Source organism: Ovis aries, chromosome 6 (assembly GCF_016772045.2).
Source record: "Ovis aries strain OAR_USU_Benz2616 breed Rambouillet chromosome 6, ARS-UI_Ramb_v3.0, whole genome shotgun sequence".
In the NCBI taxonomy this organism is placed as follows: Eukaryota; Metazoa; Chordata; class Mammalia; order Artiodactyla; family Bovidae; genus Ovis; species Ovis aries.
Window position 1 is genome coordinate 26,094,236 of NC_056059.1, and position 21,001 is coordinate 26,115,236.

Here is a 21,001-nt window from a genome sequence, read left to right on the forward strand (position 1 = left end):
CATGAGAAATGCTGGGCTGGAAGAAGCACAAGGTGGAATCAAGATTGCCGGGAGAAGTATCAATAACCTCAGATATGCAGATGACACACCCCTTATGGCAGAAAGTGAAGAGGAACAAAAAAGCCTCTTGATGAAAGTAAAAGAGGAGAGTGAAAAAGTTGGCTTAAAGCTCAACATTCAGAAAACTAAGATCACGGTTCCATCACTTCATGGCAAACAGATGGGGAAACAGTGGAAACAGTGGCTGACTGTTTATTTTTGGGGGCTCCAAAATCACTGCAGATGGTGACTGCAGCCATGAAATTAAAAGACGCTTACTCCTTGGAAGGGAAGTTATGACCAACCTAGACAGCATATATTAAAAAGCGGAGACATTACTTTGTCAACAAAGGTCCATCTAGTCAAGGCTACAGTTTTTCCAGTAGGCATGTATAAATGTGAGAGTTGGACTATAAAGAAAGCTGAGTGCCGAAGAATTGATGCTTTTGAACTGTGGTGCTGGAGAAGACTCTTGAGAGTCCCTTGGACTGCAAGAATATCCAGCCAGTCCATCCTAAAGGAAATCAGTCCTGGGTGTACACTGGAAGGTCTGATGTTGAAGCTAAAACTCCAATACTTTGGCCACCTGATGCAAAGAGCTGACTCATTTGAAAAGACCCTGATGCTGGGAAAGACTGAGGGCAGGAGAAGGGGATGACAGAGGATGAGATGGTTGGATGGCATTACCAACTCAATGGACATGAGTTTGGGTGAACTCCGGGAGTTGGTGATGGACAGGGAGGCCTGGCGTGCTGCGATTCATGGGGTTGCAAAGAGTCGGACACGACTGAGTGACTGAACTGAACTGTTAATGAAATGAATTACATTAGTTGATTTTCAAATGTTTAACAAAGCTGCATACCTGAGATAAATCCCACGTGGTTGTGCCATTTAAGTTTTTTATTAATTATTGGATTCAATATGATAATATTTTGCTAAGAAGTTTTACATGCAGGTTCATGAGAGATACTGGTCTCTAGTTTTCTTTTCTTGTAATGGCTATGTCTGGTTTGGGTATTAAAGTAATGTCGGCTTCACAGAATGAATTAGTAAGTATCTATCTTCCTCTGTGTGTCTCTCTCTCTGGAAAAAGACTATAGACAATTGGTATACTTTGTTAAATAGTTGGTAGAATTCACCAGTGAACCCCTCTGAGCCTGGTGCTGTTTGGGAAGGTTATTAATTATTGATTTGATTTCTTTAAGATATAGGCCTATCCAAATGTTCTATTTCTTCTTGTGTGAGTTTTGGACAGATTGCCTTTCAAGGAATTGCCCATTTAATCTAGGTTATAAAATTTGTGGGCATAGAGTTATTCATAGTATTATTTATTATCTTTTGGATGTCCATAGAGATGTATCATGATGTCCCTTTTTTGTTTCTGAAATTGGTAATTTGTGTGCCTCCCTTTCATTCTTTTTATAAATTTAATGTTTTGACTGTGCCATGCGGCTTGCAGGATCTTAGTTCTCTAACCAGGGACTGAACCTGGAATCATGTCAGTGAAAAGTACTGAGCTGTAACCACTGGATTGCCAGGGAACTCCCCTCTACTCTAAATTTTACTATTTCTTTTCTTCTGCTTACTTTGAATTTAAAGTGATCTTTTTACTTTCCTACGATAGGTTAAATGATTAATTTTAGATTTTTTCTTTTCCAGTACCTGCATTCAATGTCATAAATTTTCCCATAAGCACTTCTTTCATTACATTCCACAAATTTTAAGTTGTGTTTTCATTTTCATTAAGTTTAAAATATTTTTTAATTCCTCTTAAGAGTTCTTCTTTGACCCATGTATTATTTAGAAGTGTATGGTTTAATCTCATGTATTTGTAGATTTTCTAGCTATCTTTGATTCCATTGCGGTCAAAGAATATACTTTGCAAGATTTTTATTCTTTTAAACTTAGTAAGATGTGTTTTATGGCCCAGAAGGTAGTTTATCTCAGTGAATGTTCACTGATGTCAATTATGTCCAGGTGACTGATGATGCTGTTGAGTTCAACCATGTCCTTACTGATTTTCTGCCTGCTGGGTCTATCCATTTCTGGGTCTATCCATAGAGGGGTGTTGAAGCCTCCAACTGTACTAGTGGATTTATGTATTTCTCCTTAAAGTTCTATCAGTATTTGCCTCATGTACTATGAAGCTCTGTTGCTGACACATACACATTAAGGATTCTTATGCCTTCTTGAATAACTGACCTCTTGATCATGCAACACCTCTCTTTATACCTCATACTTACTGCTTTGAATCTGCCATCTGAAATTAATATAGCTATCCTAACTTTATTTCAAGTAGTGTTAGCTTATCTTTCTCCATTCTTTTACTTTTAATTTATATGTACCTCTCTATTTAAAGTGGGTTTTTTGGGGAATTCTCTGGCAGTTCAATGGTTAAGACTCCATGCTTTCACTGCTGAGGGCCTAGGTTCAATTCTTGTTCAGGGAACTAAGATCCCACACTTTGTGCAGCGTGGCCAAAATAAATTTTTTTAATTTAAAAAACTAAAGCAGATTTTAAAAAATAAAACATATATTTGATACTTGTTTTTAGATTCACACTGACAATTTCTTTTAGTTGCTGCATTTAGACCACTGACATTTTAAATGATTATTGATACAGTCAGACTACTATCTATTGTATTTGTTACTGTTTTCCATTAACATTGGTTGCCCTTCTTTGTTACCATTTTTGTCTTTTCTTCCTTTTTGGTGTCAACCCAATACTTGATTCCATTTTCCCTTCTTTCTTAGTATACCAATTGTACTTTAAAAAAATTATAGTGTTTGTCCTAGAATTTGCAATATATATTTATTACAACCAATCCAAGTTCACTTTCAAATAGCACTATACTGCTTCACTGGCAGTACTAACACCTTACAAAATCAATATAATCCTAATTCCTCTCTCTAATCCCTTGTGTCATTGCTGTCATCCATTTCAATTATACATACTTCATAATCATGAAATCGTTTTCTATTATTATTTTTGAATAATACTGTTTTGAATATTTTTATTTTGAATAAAACTGTTATCTGCTATGTTCTCTGCTAAACCAATAAAGAAAAATAAAAGTTTTTATTTTACTATCACTTATTCATTCCCTATGGCCCTTCTTTTATTTGGATGAGTTTCTGACCTGACTCACTTTCCTTCTCTCTGAAGAATTTTTTTAACATTTCTTCCAAGGCATGTCTTCTGGCAACAAATTTCATCAATGTTTATCTAAGAAAGTCTTTATCTCTCATTCACTTCTAAAGGATAAAGTTACAGAACACAGAATTCTAGATTGGAAGGTTTTTTTCTCCTCAACACTTATGTTTCATTCCACTATATTTTTGCTTAGATGATTGCTGAGGGGAAACTGGATGTAATTTTTACCTTTGCTCCTCTTTTCATAAGATGTTTTCTTTCCTTCTGGCTTCTTTCAAGATTTTTTTCCTTTGATTTTCTGTAGTTTGAATATATTATGCCTAAGTGTATTTTTGTTTGGTTGGTTTTGTTTTGTGTTTTGGCATTAGGCTCCCTGGTGTTCCCTGAGCTTCTTTAATCTGTGGTTTAGTATTTAACATTGACTTGAGGAACTTCTCAAGTCTTGAGTTTACCAGAAGCCATCCTGATTCACAATCTAGAAGTTGTCTCTATATAAATAAAAGTTAAAGCCACAGTAAAGATAAATGGGTGATGTGAAACATTTTGGACATACTTGTGAGAGCACCAACCCTTAAGGTATATACTGAGAAGGAGTCACTAAAATGCTGTTTAAAAAAAAAAAAAAAAAAGAGCAGCGAGAAGAGAGTGGTCTGTCCAATAAAGGCATTTTAATAAAATCCAGCATCCCTAACAGAGTTTGAGTAAACTAGCAAATAATCCATCCTCTCTCTCTCTACACTCTGCTCCACTCTAAAAACACATCAACTGCATCCATGTCCCCGAGATTTTTCACTGCCCCGTTCTCCTCCTTGCATAGTTCTCTCCCCATGTCCTATGAACCACCACCATAAATCCTACTTACCCTTCAGCAGTAGCTGGAATAGGAGCCTGGCTTAAACTGAAGAATGCTGCCCACCATTCAGTTCTACAAGGCCTGAGTTAATCAGCCACAGCAATCACTGACCTGCAGTACACACTGAGAGGAATTCTGGGAAAAGATCAAGAAACAGGTACTCCGTGCTCTGGCAAAATAGGCTTAATAGGCCCTTAGATAGTTAGAAATATTTCAAGAGAAACATTTTTAGAACCTAGATTCTCACATCCTCCTATATTTAGAAAAAAACACAAAAATCATTTAGATAGATATCTGTTCCTCAGGACTAGCAATAATCCTCCAGGAGATGTATGCTTGATTACAACCTGGCACCCCAAAATCACACGTACACTAGCCTTCCCCCACCTTTTCAGAATAGTTCCTCAGGGTATCTAAGAGGCTGTCTCCAGGCCACAGTCCTCAGTAAGACACTGAAGAAACTCAACTCACAGGTCTTCTTTTGTGCTTTTTTTTTTTAAGTTGATACTGGGACTTTTCCCAATAAGCCCCCGTTTTGGGGGTGCCGTTTATCCTTCTCAAAGCTCAGCTGACGGAGACTCTTCTGCAGAGCTGTATCTCACTCATCTTGAGCCCTCAAGACGTGCCCACAAGGCGCATAGAAGGCGCAGTCCCCTTACGGTTTCTCACGTACTTCCAGTGAAATTCCTGGTTCCTCGCCCTCCACATATCTCCTTTATAAGCTTTATCTACGCTGCCTGGGCTACAGTTACACGGGGAAACCCTCATCTGACCGATACTTTACAAACTGTTACTTTGCTCACTGAGCGGCCGCCGCCGCTGCTTTCCAGCCTACTGGAAACTCCAACTTATCGCGAGACCACCTGGTATCAACCAGAGCTCCGGCCTTGCCAGGCCTCAAGCCCCACCCGCCACGTTCCAGCCCCCGCAACCCCCGCCTCCACGCTCGCCCCGGCGCTGGCGGACGCATGCCCCGCCCACATCCCCGACCCTGCACGGCTGTTCTCAGTTATCTGCTTCACGCTCACTGCGGTCTGAGGAAATGGCGAACCAGGTATAATCAGCTGTTACACTGGCTGAGTCCAAGAAAGGGAGAGAGGGAGGGAAAGCATGGAGCTGAACCTGGCCGCTGGCTTGAGAGGAGTGGGGGGCGCGTGGGGCTTGGCCCGGAGCCTGACTCTGGCTGGTGGAGCTGAAACGCAGCCATGGGGAGCTAGCAGCTCAGCAGGGAGGAAGGGAGGAAGCTTTGATTCGGCTCTTTCCGGGGCCGGGTTCTGCTGCTTCGGGGGCAGCCGAAGCGGGATGGGGGTGGGGAGAACCGGAGAGTGGGGGCGGGGTGGGATCGGTATCCTGGTATTTTGGAGGTGGTTTAAGAGTCCCCACGCTTTGCGTACATAAAGTTACATCACTTGCTGTGGATCATACTTTCAGGTAGCTAAGCTGCAGCTGGAGCCCGTGCTCCTAACCCCTAGGTTGTGTTTCACCATAGTAGTTCATAATTCCTATTTTTCTGCCTCCAAGGACTGTACTTTTGGAAGGCTCCGTAAAGTTTTGGAGCACTTGGGCGCCAGAGCTTTATACACACCCTACTTTAATCCTTTTGTAACACCTATGCAAGATAGTACCCCATTTTAAATAAAAAACTTGAGAGTTACAAGTTAGTCGCAATTAGTGGTCACACTAAGGATAGTGAGCCGAGGTTGCACCCTGTGCAACAAACTATTAAAAATTCCTGAAATACACATTAGCCAGTAAAGGCAGAAATGCGCGAGTAACAGGATTAACCTAACGTCGCTGTTTGTTTTAATGCATTACAAAGTTAAGAAATTTTCTTGAAAGATTTGAACTTGACTAGAAATGATAAAATCTAAACGACCTTTAAGATTTAACAAGTTGGCAGCTGTTTTTCCTGTGATAGTTCAGATGTTGAAGAAGGGCCGTTGCCTGCGGATTTAGAGTGAGGCCTTGTTTTGTTTAGAATTGTTATTGAAAGGAAAACGTTAAACTTTCAGATATGCTTTAAAAGGGGGGAGGAGGGATTTAAAGCTTACATTGTGAATGTATTATTTATTCTTGTTGCTTTAGATCTCTAGAATATGTGATTTCATTGTTAGTATTTTGAATTTTACCTTTGGAGTTTGGGATTTATGGTACATTGAGGTGAAAAAAGTTTCTAATGCAGTGTATCAATTTTTTATCAGCATTTAATATCTACATTTTAATTTTAAAAGTGATTATTTCCAGCCTCATAAGTTTATGCAAGCCACTCATCCCTCTGCATAGGTCAGCTCTTCTTTTCCTCCACTCTTTGTTCTCTTGCTACTAATGGCTACTGACTTATTTCTGCAAAGCTGCACTTTGTTAAGGACTGTATTAGGGCCTTCATTTTCATATCCACAGCTCACAATCGTTCTATATGTAGATATTTTATCTTTCTGTAACTGTTGCTCATCTTTCATCCCAGTTAAAAGTGACACTTCCCCAAACCCACCAACCATAGTTACACTGTTACACTCTTTCTCCACATTTTGCATTCTGTAGCACTTTGTGCCTCTCCCTTTAAATCACACATTTTGTAATTACTGGCTTTCAAGTCTACTATAAACTCAGCACGACCTTTATTCCATAAACATGTTTCATAATCATTCTGTGAACTAATCAAAACCTTCCTCATGACGCTTGATTCTCTAGTAAAGGAGAAGTATACCAACTGGAGTCTCTACAGTGTACTATACTGTAGAAATACAGTATGAGTCATGTATATACAGTATGAGTCATGTATATAATTTTAATTTTTCTATTAGCCACATTAAAATGGTATTAAGTTAGATTAAAATTTAACCCAATATATTCAGAATACCATCTCAACATATAATCAGCATTTTTTTAATAGTGAGTCTTCAAAACCTGGGATTATTTTACAGGTACAGTTTATCAGTTCAAACTGGCCATTTTTCAAGTGCTCAAAAGCTACATGTGGCAGGTGGCTACTGTATTGCATAGCACAATTGAAAGGGATAGGTGTGGTTTGTTTTTTTTTTTTTTTTTTAGATTCCCCATTCTGATTCTCCTCCTTATACCACTTCCCACTGTGCAGTTTTACAGCAAACCAGTGTTACTTACACCAGCCTGAGCAAAAAAATTTCATAGGGCACATCTTAAGCATTCAGAGCCCTTGGGCCCTATACCAGACTACTGAATCAGATTCTCTTGGAACCTGTATTCTTAACCTTCTCCTGCTTATGCGTTGTAGAGGGTCATTAAATATTTGATGAATGAAACTTTTTTTTGGTCATGCAGCTTGCAGGGATCTGAGTTTTCCCTTCCCTCGCTTCCCCAACAGGGACCCAAGCCCCAGCAGTGAAAGTGCTGAGTCCTAACCACTGACTGCCAGGGAATTCCTGAATGAAACTTACACATGTGATCATCTCAATGAAAATTTTTTAATGAGTACTACTTATATAAAGTATAAACACATGCCAGGAGATTCTCAATATCACTTGGAGTTGTGTCATTGTGAATTGGTGATATACTCTCTAAGATTAGCATTCATCATCATCTAAATTAACTAAGTAGTTGTGATTAGTTCAGGAGGATAAGCATCGTGCTCTGTTTTCCCCCACTGCAGGTTATCAAGTGCAAGGCTGCAGTTGCCTGGGAGGCTGGGAAGCCTCTTTCTATAGAGGAGGTAGAGGTGGCACCCCCAAAGGCTCATGAAGTTCGAATTAAGGTAATGAAACATCTAAGGCACTGGAAAAGAAGGCCTACAGTTAGGTCTCTAGATAGATGAGTCCTCTGAGGTCTACAGAGGAGAAATCCCCAAGGGCAGGGTCAAGGAGAAGGGACTGAGAGTCATCCAGCCTTGGAATCCCAGCTCTCAGTCCATCCCTCCCAGTTTTGCAGTGCTCCTCTCCTCTGAGCAGCCTTCTCCAAGGATCAGTGGACGAGTGCAATTGATCTTTTGTAGCCTGGGTTTAGGGTGACTTTATAGGATGTTCCCCTTTCTGCTGATCCTATAACTTAAGATGTATTCTTAAGATTCTTTGGATTATTGGAAGAAACTTCAAATAAGATTTGGGAACAGGTTCCTAACTGACGGGATCAACAAGCAAGTGAAGCAGGCTTGCTTAGAGAGCTTTAAAATGTACTGACCTTTGCAGACAAGTCCAAGGTTCAGGGGATTCATTATTCCAGCACCTCTTAATCTCTGCTGTGGCAGAGAAAGTGAAGTTACCCCTGGAGAGAGAGGCATATTGCACAAGGCAGCCAGCTGGATACTCTGGCATTCTACTCTGTACTTGTGATGTAAAATCAGTGCTTTAAACTAATGACCATTGAGTAAAATGAACCTTCTAGAAAAAATAACCATTTTTTGCTGTGAATTGGAGTATACTTCCCCCATCCCACCTCCAGTTCTCATGCTTCTGGGGATCACATTTAACAAGTCGAGAAGCCAGGGCCAAATAACTTTTTCAGATTCTTTTAAGCCAGGCTCAGGAATCTGAAATCTTTACAGAAATCAACCTGATTGTGATTTTGCTGCTAAAGAAAAAGTTGATCTTGGATGTGCTAATATGAGCTGTACAGGGCTACCAGTCTTCCCCTGGGAAACTGCTAACAAACAGCTAAGAATGTTACATTGTAATCAGGTTTAAATGTGAGAAGCAGAAAAAGGGACACCCCCAAGACTTTCCTTTCTGTGCTTTTGGCAGTTTGAAAAGAAAAGAGATACTTGAAAGCCAGAAAAATTGGGATAAAGGGCTTATTTAAGCAGAAATTCTGTGTGGCTGCTGAAGAGGGAGTTGGTTCCAATAAAAGCTCTTGAGTTTTGCCACAGACCAAGCAAGCTGGCATATGTCTTTTTAGAAATCTCATTCCCCAACAGTCAGGAGAAGGCCAGCAGTGAGATGGGCTGTACCTGCTTTTGCACACAGGTGGTGTTCCTCTCCACACCCGCCTAAAGCACCGTGCCCGTAACATGCCTTGGTTTACCTTCTCCTGCTAACATGTATTGAAAAGGAGAATAGATACACTATGTTTCATTGCCTATAAATGTACCATTACTTTTATGTACCACTAAGAAAATGCTGCCAATTCCAATTGTTAAGATGCCATCGGTGATGAGCACGTGCTGATTTTAGAGAGGTTAAAATATGAAAGGAGTGTATGTTCTAATCAGTAAAATATGCTATTAAGTAAAAATGTCTCTGCTTTGCCCTATGTGTCACTCTGAATTGCATGTGCATACACTCAGACGCTATTTAACATCCTGTTAGATTATTGCCACTGCAGTTTGCCACACTGACGCCTATACACTGAGTGGGGCTGATCCTGAAGGGAATTATCCAGTGATCTTGGGACATGAAGGTGCTGGAATTGTGGAGAGTGTTGGTGAAGGAGTTACTAAGCTGAAGGCAGGTAAGGAGGGTATTAGAACCACTTATTTTACAATTTTGGCTTATTCTTATACAAAATTATATTTCTGATAAACTATACATTGTTTATTTGTGAATAAGTTACGGCCTAAGTAAGCTGTCAAGATTGATTTTATTCCTTATCTGGAAAACACAGATATTTGAGAGCTTCTTCCTTTCTGATTATGAGACTGCTACTTATCTGACATGGTTTTTGCCCGATTAAGCAAGAATTTTTGAAGATGCATCAAATCAGTATATTGAAGCACATGACTTCCTTGTTCTCCACTTGTTTTGAAAGTTTCATTTAGATAAAAATTTGAAGCTTGCTTTTTGTTTCTTTTTTTTGCATAGTCAGGCAGTGTCTGATGTTATGTACGTAAAGTTCTAGGCCTTAAAGTTGTTAACCTGCAAAGCTGTGTGAGTTGACAAGAATGGGAATCTGTAGGGGCTGAAGTATTTGTTTGGAATCAGGTGCTACCGATTCAGGATAGTGTCCTTGCATTTGTTTTCTAGGTGATACTGTCATCCCACTTTATATCCCCCAGTGTGGAGAATGCAAATTTTGTCTGAATCCTAAAACAAACCTTTGCCAGAAGATAAGGTTAGTATCTTTTTATTTTATTCTTAAAACAAGAGGTAATATTAATCATGATAAGTAATTACGTGGCAATTTATATAGAGCATTCTACGTGCATTATTTCATTCTGTCTTTATGGCAACCTGTCATTATTACTGGTATCACTGTATTTTCATAGATGAGAAAATTTAGACTTGGAAATTAAGTGGTGTGCTCAGCATCATCACCTGTTGGACGAGATAATGCAATTTTCTGAACCCATTCTCTTTCCATAATACTAGGCTAAATTTGCCAACATAGGTAGTAAGGAGGGACATGGTTATGAAATTGAATGAAGGAATTTTTATGAGCCATTTTATTGTCGATGACACTGAAGTAATAAACCTTAGCTCATAAGGTTTTGGTAAGACTCCAAGAGATAACATAACCCTTTGACAAAGAAAAGGTGGTTATTTTATTGTAGCAAGGTTACACACTTAAAGAACTTCTTTGAGGCGTTTAAGATCTTGTGTCTATTTTCCCCCTTTTGCCTCTTTTTTGTCACTGAAGTAGAACATACATATAATGAAGTAATTAAAGTGCACAAATACTAAATGTACAGCTCAATAGATGTTTATGCCTAAAGACACCTAATAGTTATAACCTTCACTCAGATCAAGATAGAAAACCCTTCCAGCTGCCCACAAAGTTCTTCATGTCCCTTACAGGTAAACACCTACCTCCCTCAAAGGTAACCACTATTGTTAACTGTAAAACTTCATATAAACAGAATTATGCAGAATGTGCTCTTTTGCCTGGTTTCTTTCATTCATAATGTCTGTTGAGGTGGCCACGCTGCTATATGCCTCTGATTCTCTTTTGTTTCATTCCAAATATCTGTTTACCCTTTCTCCTGTTCATGGACATTTACATTGCTCTCCACTTTGACCCTGCTATGGTTAGTGCCACTCAGAGCATCCGTGTGTGACTCTTGATGGCTATCTTGATGGACATTTATGCAACTTTCTCTTGGGTATTTCCCTAGGATTGAAGTTGCTGAGTCATGGGATATACTCCCACCCAGCAATATTTGGGAGATGTGTTTGTTTTTGCATTGTTTTCTAAAGCCACTGACAAAATTAGTTTCTTTTTTTGGAAGACAAAATTGCATTTATTTTATCACATAAACACAGTTACAAAACTAGAACCAAAAAAATAAAACTATAGTCATTTTGAAAGGGAATTCCAAACACTGTCTGAAAGACTTGTGACATACCAAGTAGAATAATGGTTGTAGGCTTTTTTGTGGCTGTCTGTAAGCTTTTAGAAGGACAAGTTCTTTCAAAGCTTAAAATATATCCCTTATCACCTTTTGTTCATGAGCCTCTTCTGAAAGCAGAGCAGTTTCTGACATTGAGAGCTAAGCAAATTTAACTTGCTCTCATAAAGATATGAATGTTATTGGGGTAGAGCTTTGTCACCTGTTTGTTTGTTTCTGGTCATATTTACGTTTCTCTCAAAGGAAATGTTCTTGAATCCACAGGCAGTTGACTTTTTCTTCATCTGTATATATTTTATTTATTCATATATATTCCAAAGGTTTATCCAAGACTGTACATCAAGTTCTAGTGTTTATTTTTATTAAAAGTAACCTATTTATTAAGCACTGTGTGCCAGGCACAATGCTAATTTACATAACCTCTGATTTGATTTTTTAGCAATCTCTAAGAAAGATGGTTTCTCTGATTTTCTAATGATAGAATGAAGGCACAGAAGTTAATTCACTTGACAAGGGCCACATGGGGTTTGAACACAAGTGTGTGTGACCCTCTCAAACTAACACCAACAAAAGATGTCCTTTTCATTATAGGGGACTGGAATGCAAAAGTAGGGAGTCAAGAAATACCTGGATTAACAGGCAGATTTGGCCTTGGAGTACAGAATGAAACAGTCAGCAAAAACAAGACCAGGAGTTGACTGTGGCACTGACCATGAACTCCTTATTGCCAAATTCAGGCTTAAATTGAAGAAAGTACGGAAAATCACTACACCATTCAGATATGACCTAAATCAAATCCCTTAGGATTGTACAGGGGAAGTGAGAAATAGATTCAAAGGATTAGATCTGATAGGGTGCCTGAAGAACTATAGACGAAGGTTCGTGACACTGTACAGGAGACAGGGATCAAGACCATCCCCAAGGAAAAGAAATGCAAAAAGGCAAAATGTTGTCTGAGGAGGCCTTACAAATAGCTATGAATAAAAGAGAAGTGAGCGTGTTTGCTATAACCAGTGCATTTTCTTGGCAAAACTCTATTAGCCTTTCCCTGCCTCATTCCATATTCCAAGGCCAAATTTGCCTGTTACTCCAGGTGTTTCTTGACTTCCTACTTTTGCATTCCAGTCCCCTATAATGAAAAGGACATCTTTTTTGGTTGTTAGTTCTAAAAAGTCTTGTAGGTCTTCACTGAACCATTCAACTTCAGCTTCTTCAGCGTTACTGGTTGGGGCATAGACTTGGATTACTGTGATACTGAATGGTTTGCCTTGGAAACGAACAGAGATCATTCTGTCATTTTTGAGATGGCATCCAAGTACTGCATTTCAGACTCTTTTTTTGACCATGATGGCTACTCCATTTCTTCTTAGGGATTCCTGCCCGCAATAGTAAATATGATGGTCATCTGAGTTAAATTCACCCATTCCAGTGCATTTTAGTTCGCTGATTCCTAGATTGTCGACATTCACTCTTGCCATCTCTTGTTTGACCACTTCCAATTTGCCTTGATTCATGGACCTAACATTCCAAGTTCCTATGCAATATTGCTCTTTACAGCATCGGACCTTGCTTCTATCACCAGTCACATCCACATCTGGGTATTGTTTTTGCTTTGGCTCCATCCCTTCATTCTTTCTGGAGTTATTTCTTCACTGATCTCCAGTAGCATATTGGGCACCTACTGACCTGGGGAGTTCCTCTTTCAGTATCCTATCATTTTGCCTTTTCATACTGTTCATGGGGTTCTCAAGGCAAGAATACTGAAGTGGTTTGCCATTCCCTTCTCCAGTGGGCCACATTCTGTCAGACCTCTCCACCATGACCCGCGTCTACACATAGACATCACCAGATGGTCAACACCAAAATCAGATTGATTATATTCTTTGCAGCCAAAGATGGAAAAGCTCTATATAGTCAACAAAAGCAAGACCAGGAGATGAATGTGGCTCAGATCATGAACTCCTTATTGCCACATTCAGACTTACATTGAAGAAAGCAGAGAAAACCACTAGACCATTAGGTATGACCTAAATCAAATCCCTTATGATTATACAGTGGAATTGAGAAATAGATTTAAGGGACTAGATCTGATAGATAGAGTGCCTGATGAACTGTGGATGGAGGTTCATGACATTGTACAGGAGACAGGGATTAACACCATCCCCATGGGAAAGAAATGCAAAAAAGCAAAATGGCTGTCCGAGGAGGCCTTACAAATAGCTGTGAAAAGAAGAGAAGCAAAAGCAAAGGAGAAAAGGAAAGATATAAGCATCTGAATGCAGAATTCCAAAGAATACCAAGAAGAGGTAAGAAAGCCTTCCTCGACGATCAATGCAAAGAAATAGAGGAAAAGAACAGAATGGGAAAGACTAGAGATCTCTTCAAGAAAATTAGAGATACCAAGGAACATTTCATGCAAAGATGGGCTCAGTAAAGGACAGAAATGATATGGACCTAACAGAAGCAGATGATATTAAGAAGAGGTAGCAGGAATACACAGAACTGTACAAAAAAGATCTTCACGACCAAGATAATCACGATGGTGTGATCACTCACCTAGAGCCAGACATCCTGGAATGTGAAGTCAAGTGGGCCTTAGAAAGCATCACTTAAGAACAAAGCTAGTGGAGGTGATGGAATTCAGTTGAGCTATTTCAAATCCTGAAAGATGATGCTGTGAAAGTGCTGCACTCAAGATGCTCCCAAATTTGGAAAACTCAGCAGTGGCCACAGGACTGGAAAAGGTCAGTTTTCATTCCAGTTCCAAAGAAAGGCAATGCCAAAGAATGCTCAAACTACTGCACAATTGCACTCATCTCACATGCTAGTAAAGTAATGCTCAAAATTCTCCAAGCCAGGCTTCAGCAATACGTGAACTGTGAACTTCCAGATGTTCAAGCTGGTTTTTGAAAAGGCAAAGTAACCAGAGATCAAATTGCCAACATCCGCTGGATCATGGAAAAAGCAAGAGAGTTCCAAAAAAACATCTATTTCTGCTTTCTTGACTATGCCAAATCCTTTGACTGTGTGGATCACAGTAAACTGTGGGAAATTCTGAAAGAGGTGGGAAATTCTGAAAGAGATGGGAATACCAGACCACCTGACCTGCCTCTTGAGAAACCTGTATGCAGGTCAGGAAGCAACAGTTAGAACTGGATATGGAACAACAGACTGGTTCCAAAGAGGAAAAGGAGTACGTCAAGGCTGTATATTGTCACCCTGCTTATTTAACTTCTATGCAGAGTACATCATGAGAAATGCTGGGCTGGACGAAGCACAAGCTGGAATCAAGATTGCCGGGAGAAATATCAATAACCTCAGATATGCAGATGACACCACCCTTATGGCAGAAAGTGAAGAGGAACTAAAAGCCTCTCAATGAAAGTGAAAGTGGAGAGTGAAAAAGTTGGCTTAAAGCTCAACATTCAGAAAACGAAGATCATGGCATCTGGTCCCATCACTTCATGGTAAGATGGAGAAACAGTGAGAGACTATTTTGGGGGCTCCAAAATCACTGCAGGTGGTGACTGTAGCCATGAAATTAAAAGACGCTTGTTTCTTGGAAGGAAAGTTATGACCAACCTAGAAAACATATTAAGAAGCTGAGACATTACTTGCCAAAAAAGGTCCATCTAGTCAAGGCTGTGGTTTTTTCAGTAATAATGTATGGATGTGAGAGTTGGTCTATTAAAAAAGGTGAGCACTAAAGAATTGATGCTTTTGATCTGTGTTGTTGAAGACTCTCGAGAGTCCCTTGTACTGCAAAAAGATCCAAGCAGTCCATCCTAAAGGAAATCAGTCCTGAATATTCATTGGAAGGACTGATGCTGAAGGTGAAACTCCAATATTTTGGCCCCCTGATGCGAAGAACAGACTTCATTTGAAAAGACCCTGATGCTGGGAAAGACTGAAAGCAGAAGGAGAAGGGGACAACAGAGGATGAGATGGTGGATGGCATCACCAACTCAATGGACATGAGTTTGAGTAATCTCCTGGAGTGGTCTATGGCCAGGGAGGCCTGGCATGTTGCAGTCCATGGGGTCTCAAAGAGTTGGACATGACTGAGTGACTGAACTGATTGACTGTGTCTGTTTTTAGGGCCCATATTCCTAAGCAAGATGTTACAACAACCATTTAGAATATCAAAAATAATTTTGAAACCATTGAAGAGAGAAGATAACTTGAATCCATTGGGACTATTACCCTTTTGAAATAGGCCTCCTAAGAAATCTGAATTAACCAGTTTGGACATCTGCTTTTATCTGCTGATCTGGATCAGTTCAGTTCAGTCATTCAGTCGTGTCTGATTCTTTGCGACCCCATGAACTGCCAGGCCTCCCTGTCCATCACCAACTCCCTGAGTCCACCCAAACCTGTGTCCATTGTGTCAGTGATGCCATCCAACCGTCTCATCCTCTGTTGTCCCCTTCTCCTCCTGCCCTCAATCTTTCCCATCATCAGGGTCTTTTCCAGTGAGTCAGCTCTTTGCATCAGGTGGCCAAAGTATTGGAGTTTCAGCTTCAACATCAGTCTTTCCAATGAACACCCAGGACTGATTTCCTTTAGGATGGACTGGTTGGATCTCCTTGCAGTCCAAGGGACCTTCAAGAGTCTTCTCCAAGACTACAGTTCAAAAGCATCAATTCTTCTGCACTCAGCTTTCTTTATAGTCCAACTCGCACATCCATACATGACCACTGGAAAACCATAGCCTTGACTAGACGGACCTTTGTTGGCAAAGTAATATCTCTGCTTTTTAATATGCTATCCTGGTTGGTCATAACTTTCCTTCCAAGGAGTAAGCGTCTTTTAATTTCATGGCTGCAGTCACCATCTGCGTTGATTTTGGAGCCCAGAAAAATAAAGTCAGCCACTGTTTCTACTGTTTCCCCATCTATTTAGATGCTTGTAATCTCTGCTGTGTGGATGCTATTTTGGCTTAATGCTTTTTGAAGTTATATTTGCTCACAGTTTCATGATGGAACTTTTTTTCTTTTTTAAAAAATTAATTTATTTAACTCATGTACACCTGTGGTGGATTCATGTCAATGTATGGCAAAACCAATACAGTATTGTAAAGTAAAAAACTAAAAATTTTTTTTAAAAATTAATTTATTTTAATTGGAGGCTAATTACTTTACAGTATTGTAGTGGTTTTTGCCATACATCAACATGAATCAGCCATGGGCACACATGCGTTCCCCATTCAGAACCTCTCTCCCACCTCCCCATCCCATCCCCCAGGGTCATCGCAGTACACCAGCTCTGAGCACGGTGTCTCATGCATGGAATCTGGACTGGTGATCCCCTTCACATATGATACTATACACATTTCAATGCTACCGTCTCAAATCATCCCACCCTCACCTTCTCTCACGGTCCAAAACACTGTTTTTTACATCTGTGTGTCTTTTGCTGTCTCACATATAGGGTCACATGATGGAATTTTAAAATCATTTCATGTGATCCATAAGTTGTACCTGTTAAAATTATTTCAGTACCCTTGACAGGTAATCTAGAAGGATATTGAATGTTGGAAAAGATTTGTAAGATTATAACTCTTTTAAAAGTTTTCCTAATCAGGCATTGGTGAAAGGTGCTAAATTGATTAATGAATACTTTAGAAATTAGAGTTTTGGTCTTAGTACAGTCTTCTAACTATTTACTGGTCATCATTTTTAAAAATTGATTTCTTTTTCTTTAGAGTCACTCAAGGAAAAGGATTAATGCCAGATGGCACTAGCAGATTTACTTGTAAAGGAAAGACAATTTTACATTACATGGGAACCAGCACATTTTCTGAGTACACAGTTGTGGCTGACATTTCTGTTGCTAAAATTGATCCTTTAGCACCTTTGGACAAAGTTTGCCTTCTGGGTTGTGGCATTTCAACTGGCTATGGTGCTGCTTTGAATGCTGCCAAGGTAAGTGTTAGCCTGGGTTTTAGCTTCCACCTTCTAACTTCATACAGCAAACCTTTGCTGAAATAGTGAACTTGGCCCAACCTGTAAGAAACCTGATGATTTCGCTGACTCTTACGGAATGAGTACCTTATAGGCTGTCTTTAATGTTAGGTGGAGCCTGGCTCTACTTGTGCTGTCTTTGGCCTGGGAGGAGTTGGACTGGCAGTTATCATGGGCTGTAAGGTGGCTGGTGCAACCCGGATCATTGGTGTGGACATCAATAAGGATAAATTCGCAAGAGCCAAGGAGTTTGGGGCCTCTGAGTGTATTAACCCCCAGGACTTCAGTAAACCGATCCAGGAAGTGCTCATTGAGATGACTGATGGGGGGGTCGACTATTCCTTTGAGTGTATTGGTAATGTGAAAATCATGGTGAGTATGCCTGGTTTCATTCCATGTGCTTGTGTGTGTGTGTGTAACTGCATTTTAAAATGTAATTTCCTTTATTAAGATAAAAAAATTGTTTTGTTTTGCAAAGGAGAAGTCTTAAATTCTCGGATAAGAATGGTTGCTGAAAGAAGGGAAAAATAGCTATTGAACTATACAAGGGAAAGATGAAGGAAAACGTTTCTTTGCCTTTCATTCTATGCTAAATCTTGGAAAGTGCATTTCATTAAATGAAAAGGCAAAACAATGCAGTTATAGAGAACATGGGCTCTGGAATTAGATACATATCCCCTTAGTAACTCCGTAACCTTGAGCAACTACTTAACTTCTCTAAATCTGTTTCCCCAAGTGTAAAACACAGATAGTAATCAGGTATAGGTATTGTAGGTATGTACTTGACAGAGTAGACACTCAGCAGAAGTATTACTGTTACTTCTCTGCTGCTGCTTTTATTAAGGTCTTTAGAATTTTGTGCTAAGACTTACTTTTTACAGTAGACAACAAATAACAGCTTTAAATTCTTTCAATTTGTGTTAATATTTAGCCAAGTTAGCAAATTCTTTTCAAAGTACCTGTTAAAATTGTTCAACAAAATTAAACAACTTAGTAAATACTTTGATCATTTTGTTGCCATTTTTCTAAAAGAGCTCTCTGTACCACTACCCTGTCCCCCGGCAGTTGCTGGGGCAGTAGATCTTCTTAGCAAAATGCACTGACTTCTGTGGTTTGCCTGCAGAGAGCAGCGCTGGAGGCCTGCCACAAAGGCTGGGGCACCAGCGTGGTAGTGGGCGTAGCTGCCTCTGGTGAAGAAATTGCCACTCGTCCATTCCAGCTAGTCACAGGCCGCACGTGGAAAGGCACTGCCTTTGGAGGTAATTTGATGGATGAGGACATTTTCTTCTATTATTTCCTTTAGCAGAATTGTAATCCCAAAGAGTACTAACCCTGGGGACTGGGGAGGTGCTCAGCTTCTGAAACACAAGGCTACTTTTTATACACTGAAAAAAAATACTAATAATCCATTAATGAAATAGCTGGGACTAGGTCAGAAGCTGGATACAGGATAAACCAGGCCAGCCACCTTGTGTCATCTGGTAGATTTATATAGGTTATTGGCATTTTTTTTTTTTTTTTACAAATTTTCCCAGAGAGTGCAGTGATCCCTGGATGTGATCATGCTTCTCTCTAAACAGTACTGATTTCAGAAGTAACCAGTCTGAATAAAACTTTAAGTTAGACAGAGCCTTATAACAAAATGGAAAAAAAGCTGCCAGACTGATCATTTTTCCCTTGAGTGATCCTAAAAGTATGTGGTTACCTGGGGTTGCCAACTACCAGGAGAATGCTAAGAAACAGTTTCTCTTTCTTAGGGTTGCTCACCTAGGGAAGAGAAAAGACATCAAAATGTGTTTATATGTCCCAACTATTGTGAATGAAGGAAATCTTAAGTTTTTAATAGATTAAAAAAAATATATTTGTCTCCTAAGGAAAAAGTATTACATAGCATGAGTTTCAAATGAAATGACCTGCATCTAACAAAGTGTCTCATTCCCTGCCTGATATCATGCCACATTTTTTTCTCAAGGCCAGAAAATTGGGAAAGTATGAAAAATGAGGGGTTTGGCCTAAGTTTTCCTCTTTATACTACACAATTTGTCCAGGAAAATGTCAAGCTGACTAAACCTTCTTTTCAAAGCCCTAGACACTAGTATGCCCCACTTGAGTGTATTAGAACAGACTTGCAGAGCCATACATGCAGCTCAGGGGCATCAGCTGAGGTTCCAGAGCTATATTTGAGAATGTTCTAAAAATGTCTGGGAGACGGAGCTGGGGGGTTGGAAGTCACTTCTAACTGAAGCCTTGGGAAATAAGCCAGAGCCTTGGGGCCCCATGGGTGTTGCTAACCCATGACTCACAATGTAAATAGAAGTTTTGGTGTAGGGAATAGCAGTAGCTGTAGTTGTCTGTTACCCGATGAGGGGAAAGAAAAAAAGGCACCGGTTTGGAATAAAAAGGTAATCTGTTGAGGATGTAAGGAGGGCGATTTGGAAAAGGGTCAGAAAGATCCCCTGGAGAAGGAAATGGCAACCCACTCCAGTATTCTTGCCTAGAGAACCCCATGAAGAGAGGAGGCTGGTGGGCGGCAGTCCATGGGTTCGCAGAGTTGGACACAACTGAAGCGACTTAGCACACACACAAAAGAAGCTTGAGATAGAGTCCAAAGAAACCCTAGTTTGAAAAGGGGGAAGGCTTATTTGTACGTTTACTGCTTCTTTTAATAATACAAGTGAAAAACTGAAGGATCTGACTTTGTTTAAAATCTTAACATACAAGGGCCTCTACTTTGCTTTTCAGTTCAGTTTTTTATTCTGAGATGTCATCTTTATTGTTGAAATTAAAAGCATAGAAATAAAGTCTTGTATCACATCAATTTTGTTCTTCCTTGAATTTCATGATTATAGAAATTTTGCTGTTTTGGACTTAAATAATCTTGTTCTGAGACTTCTAGAGTTCTGTCCTGTATAGTTTTAAAATCTCCATTAAGGTTTAATGAGATTTTAGCAAATCTTAACACAGAAAAAAGAAAAGTGCTCAAAAGGCATCTGCTTTTTTCTTAACTAAAGATGTGTGTTAAATTCTTCCTCCTCTCTAGTTTGATTTTGAAGTTTTTCATTCCTCTTTATGAAAAAATTAATTCTCTTAGATGTCTTTGTCACCTACTAATAAGCATACTATAGAGATTTGTTGGGAAAAGTAATGAATAAACGTATGATTTCCTTTAGGATGGAAGAGTGTAGAAAGTGTCCCAAAGTTGGTGTCTGAATATATGTCCAAAAAGATAAAAGTTGATGAGTTTGTGACTCACAGTCTGCCTTTTGACCAAATTAATGAAGCCTTTGATCTGATGCATGCCGGAAAGAGGTAAGCTTTCTGTTTAGCTGTGTAGTATAGACTGTGGTAATGATTTAGGGCTTACGGAGGAAGAAGTATTAAAAAAAAAAAAGTTTTAGTGGTGTTAAATGACTCTGAACTTTCATTGTTTTCTTCTCTTACAGCATCCGAACTGTTGTAAAGTTTTAAGTTCAAAAGAGGAGAATTCTTCCATCCTTGTAACTAAGTCTTGGGGTCTGATTGGAGCAGCCACAAAAGCAGAAAGGAGCTCTTTCAAGTTCACAGCTTGTTAGATCTTCACTAACCTACTCTAAGCAATAATGTTTTGTATGTAAATTCCTACATGTCTAATCAAGGATAAGGCTAATACTGTCATAAATCTGTTTTCTGGTCTCTTCTTCACATAAATAATTGCTAGCTCATTAAAGAATATTCCTAACATAATAAAAGGAATGCCTGTA

The 21,001-nt window shown here is 39.5% G+C and overlaps 1 protein-coding gene across 1 annotated transcript; it reads left to right on the top strand.

The window, feature by feature from the left end:
* Positions 1-5,033: 5,033 nt before the first annotated feature.
* Positions 5,034-21,001, top strand: LOC101112223 (alcohol dehydrogenase class-3). The gene is made up of 9 exons (XM_004009681.5): positions 5,034-5,100; positions 7,675-7,776; positions 9,323-9,464; positions 9,977-10,064; positions 17,003-17,222; positions 17,373-17,633; positions 18,385-18,520; positions 20,432-20,570; positions 20,705-21,001. Exons 1-9 carry the CDS (start codon positions 5,089-5,091, stop codon positions 20,727-20,729), a joined length of 1,125 nt encoding a protein of 374 aa, XP_004009730.1. The 5' UTR covers positions 5,034-5,088; the 3' UTR covers positions 20,730-21,001.

Coding starts and splice junctions, on each gene's coding strand:
- LOC101112223 (XM_004009681.5), top strand. Junction 17,223..17,372: donor CTGCTTTGAATGCTGCCAAG/GTAAGTGTTAGC, acceptor CTTTAATGTTAG/GTGGAGCCTGGCTCTACTTG. Junction 17,634..18,384: donor TTGGTAATGTGAAAATCATG/GTGAGTATGCCT, acceptor GTTTGCCTGCAG/AGAGCAGCGCTGGAGGCCTG.